This window comes from Monoraphidium neglectum (genome assembly GCF_000611645.1).
Source record: "Monoraphidium neglectum strain SAG 48.87 unplaced genomic scaffold scaffold01126, whole genome shotgun sequence".
NCBI classification, from domain to species: domain Eukaryota; kingdom Viridiplantae; phylum Chlorophyta; class Chlorophyceae; order Sphaeropleales; family Selenastraceae; genus Monoraphidium; species Monoraphidium neglectum.
The window spans coordinates 7,251-11,317 of record NW_014012502.1 but is presented as its reverse complement, the minus strand read 5'-3'; the positions used below and the strand labels follow the sequence as shown (position 1 = coordinate 11,317).

The 4,067-nt window shown below is 59.2% G+C and overlaps 1 protein-coding gene across 1 annotated transcript; it reads right to left on the bottom strand.

Annotated features, from left to right (window-relative positions):
• Nucleotides 1-2,095: 2,095 nt before the first annotated feature.
• Nucleotides 2,096-2,395, bottom strand: MNEG_6743 (hypothetical protein; the record flags this gene model as incomplete). The annotated part of the gene is made up of 1 exon (XM_014044783.1): nucleotides 2,096-2,395. One exon carries the CDS (start codon nucleotides 2,393-2,395, stop codon nucleotides 2,096-2,098), a length of 300 nt encoding a protein of 99 aa, XP_013900237.1.
• Nucleotides 2,396-4,067: the final 1,672 nt, after the last annotated feature.

Sequence of the window (4,067 nt, the reverse complement as noted above, 5' to 3'; positions counted from 1 at the left end):
GTCCAGGTCGCTCCACCCCTCCCCCTTTGGCAGCTTCGTACAGCAATCTCTTGGTGGCAGGCGAATGACTGATTGTCCCTTCAAACTGAAGATATTGCATCAGCCATGCCGCACTTGGTCCCGTTTTCACCGTGGGCGGGGATTTGAAGCTGCGGCGCCACTCAGCGCTGCCATATGCTTAGCAGCAGCGGCTCTTGTCCTCGACAGCTGTGCATGGAGGGCATTTTCGGTCTGCACGTACTTTTGCAAATGTGCTGTGCTTCTTTTGCGTAAAGCACCTGGTGCCGCGACCAGGCCTAACTGGCCCGCGGCGCCGACTGGACCTTGGCGCCGCCCCTTGTGAGCCGCAACCTCAAGTTTCCGGCCCTCGTTGATGGACAGGCACCCGCTCGCCGATTCCGAATCTGTGCAGCTCCCCTCAGCTGTGACAACGAGGATCTGATGCAACACAGCACGCGCCGCTGCCAGGCAGGGGCAGGCTCAGGGCAGCTGCGCCTGCCACCAAGGCGCAGGGCATGGCGTCAACCATGCAACAACCCCTTTTTTTGCACCCGGGAAGCAACCGGGGGACTGTCCTTCGATAGAGTTAAACAGAAGTTGTAACACGAAACCTGTGCCTCAAGAAGTCTTTCAAACGGTGCGCTGCACGCCAAGGGCAGCTGTCCAGGATCTGTGCAGCCCAAGCACTGCGCCACTCTCCTACCTGCTTGCTAGCGCAAACAAACCGCAGCAGCCGCGCGCAACGTGCAATCTCACTGCAAGCAAGCAGAGAAAAGCATATCATTCGTGTCAGTCTCACACATTTCTAGCGTGGCTATTTGCGAAACCGCCCTGCGCGCGTGCACCAAAGCCCGACCCCAGCCACGGTCCTGCTCAATCCACCCTGTTGTGCACAAATGCGTGATGAAACACGTCCGAGCCGCGAAGGCGCTCCTCCCAGGGGCCGGCCACAGGGATAGCCAGCAGCCTGGCCATCACAACAGCTTTTGTTTTGGATTGATGTGGAGAAGAATATCGCCCATGTGTGGATTTGAACGGAAGAGGGGTGAGCACACTGATGTTCAGGCAGCAGCTGCAGCTGGGCAGAGTGTGTTGGGCGTCGCAAGAGGCAACCCATCATTGTGTGTGTGGCTAGCTTGGCACTAAATCGTCCAGACTGTCTGCCTTGCCTGCACAAGTATCCTCCCAGCCAGAAGTGCCGCGCTCCCATCACACTCACCCCTCGCGATTATGCCAAGGTTATGAAACAGCTGTGTGATGCCCTCCTTGCGCAGGCCCTGCAGAAGGTGCGCCACGCCTCTGCGCTGGAGTAACATACTTTTTGTGCGAGAGAGGAGGGGGAGCGAGCTTGAGCGGGTGGCCTGATGACAACAGCTTGCTTTGGATATGCAGGGCTGTTTCACCTGAACGATACGAGCAGCGAAGGCTTACAGTTGCACCAAAGCCTTGGCCCAAACAACACCCTACAATTCACAGCAACAGCAACTAGGCACAAACTTGGCTCAGGATGTAACAACACAAGATTCATGGGGAAGTTGTTTGTCAACATCAGCTAGATTAGGGGCGAGGCAAGCACGAAGCAGCAGTGCATTAGGGTGCTGCCGTGATTGTTGTACAAATGCCTGCAAGAGGATCAAGGAGACTGCGGCAGCATCAAACAGCGGCACAGAACACTTCTGAGGGGCACAGGTGACCGGTGGCCGGGAAGTCAAAGGCAACGGCGGGTAATGTGCGCTGGAGTCTGGCCGGCAGCAAGGGCACAAAGCAAGCGCGTCAGGCGCTCCACGGCGATGTTGCACCAGCGGCGAACGGGGCAGAGCAGCAGCGCAGTTGCGTCCCGGCGCGTGCGTGAGCTGGGCTGCAGAGGCGGCTTGTGTGCTTGAGGCAATGAGGAATGGCAAAAAAGAAACCATCCCCAGGTGGGTTGTCACCACAGGTGGGAGGGAGCAGGGAAGGCTTTTTGCTCTCTGTCGAAGGCCCCCTGCATGCCATGTGTGCCAAAGAGTCGCGGCCGCCTCATCCCAAGCTGCCACCACAGTGTAGAAAAGCCTAGGCCCACCACCGACAGCGGCCTGGAGGGTCTGCTGCAGGCACTCTACAGGAAGTACGCCAGGCCCGCTGCTGCGACGCCCGCAACCGGCACCGACCAGCAGACGAAGGAGTTCAGCAGCATCTGCTGCTCCCTTACTTCGTGAACCTCGCCGCTCAGCTTGTCGAACATGCCCTTGATCTCGTGCCGAAAGGCTTCGTTCTCAGCGCGCATGCGGTCCAGGCTCTCCAGGTGCATTCTCTGGAGGTCCCGCACCACTTTGATCACGCTGGGGCTCGTTTCTGCTTCAGTGGCGAAGCCTCTCGTTGCCAGCGCAGCGCGCCTGATGGCGAGGGCGCGCTGCATGGTTCCTACGGTACCGTTTTTGCTGTGTAGACAATGTGTGGTTTGCATCTCACTGAAATGCTAAAGCACATCATGTATATGCACAAAGCTTGTGACTCTTAAAAAGTTTCCGGCTGCGCCAACGGTCAACCGCAGGCATGCAAGAAGCTGCTGGGAGCACCCACACCCTGGATTGGTGTGCAGGTGCGCCCTCGCGCCAGGCACCGTCGCGCCAGTACACGAGACGGTGGCAGTTGGCTACGACTCCCAAGGTAGTTGAGGCATCTTTTCATTTTTCCCAGCCCTGACGTGCTGGCGCCCAGAGGATTCCACACTGAGAAGCTGTGCACACCGTTGAACCAGACACGTCGGCCCGCCAATGCACACCATGTTGGAGACTTACACGCTTCCACGCTGTGCACAGCTCTGCACGCTGCAGCGTGCCAGGCGCAAGCCACATACGTTTGGCAACGCAGCGACCGGCTCGCCTGGCCCTTCCTGAGCGCAGTGTACACCAACGATGCAAAAATCCGCCATGCCAGTCTAGCACGCGGGCAGCCAGCACCTCTCCAGCCCTGCAATTTTGCTGCCTTGAACGTCGCTGCCTCCTGCGCCGCAGCCTGGCTTTTCCCATTAGCGGCAAAGAAGTCCTCCCACAGGGTGATGGGGCTCAGCCCGCCATCCCCTTCAGGCGGCTGGATCAGGAAGATCCTCACAGTGGTTGTGCGTGAATGCCTTAGCGTTCGCATGCACGTGCAGCATGGCGCTGCATCCACCCTCCACCCCTGAGATGGCACCACGCGGGCTCTGAACGTCTGGCTTGTGCCCCATCACCCATGACACATGGCAGTCGCCGCAACTGTCTTCGGTGGGCGCATCAACCAGGTCTTTGTACGCCTGTTTGCACACATTGGCTACCAGAAAGGCATTGGGCGGCTCACGAATCCGCTCAATTACAGTCTGCGATGTCACCTGCTTGCCGCGCCCGGCCAGCGCCCCCTTGGCCCCAGGCGCCTGGTCCAGACTGCATAGCCCGACACAGGGTGTGGTCTAGGCTTTCAGCGCCGTAGCGCCTTTGGCGCACACTGCTGTCCACAGTGCGGTCATGCGACTACGTGCACCAGCAGCACCGTTTCAACGAGTTGGCCAGCGCTACTGCACTACGCAACAACATTGGCGATGGTGGCGGTGTGCTCAGCATCGAGGAATGGGGGCCTCATGCCCGGGTCCCTGGGGCCTTGAATGGGGCAGGCAAAGGGGTGTGTGCATTTCGTGCCCACTAAACTCCCAGCCCACTCAGGGTGCTTTGCGTTCTACCAGATTCCCAACTTTTCTCCAGCTGCTCTCGACACATTTATACCAAGCTTGTTCACCCAAATTCCCAAGTCGATACCTATCTCTCAGTTCTTACTAATCCCAGGCACCTGCAAATTAGCGGCGCGAACACGCGTCCCACTGCATAGAGGCCGCGGCCCGCGCTTATGATGTGGAGCATCACCCCCCATCCCTAACCAGGCTGGAACCAAGAGGGCCACTGGCCCCCCTTGCCTGACAGACAGCTCGTGCTGCAGGAAGAGGTGGACCACGGCCGAATGTTACAGTAACAGCACCCAACTGCATCCCGCCAGCTGCAGAGGCCCGGCGCGCCGCATCAAACGCGGGAAGGCACCGAGCCGGCCCCGGCCGTCGCGGC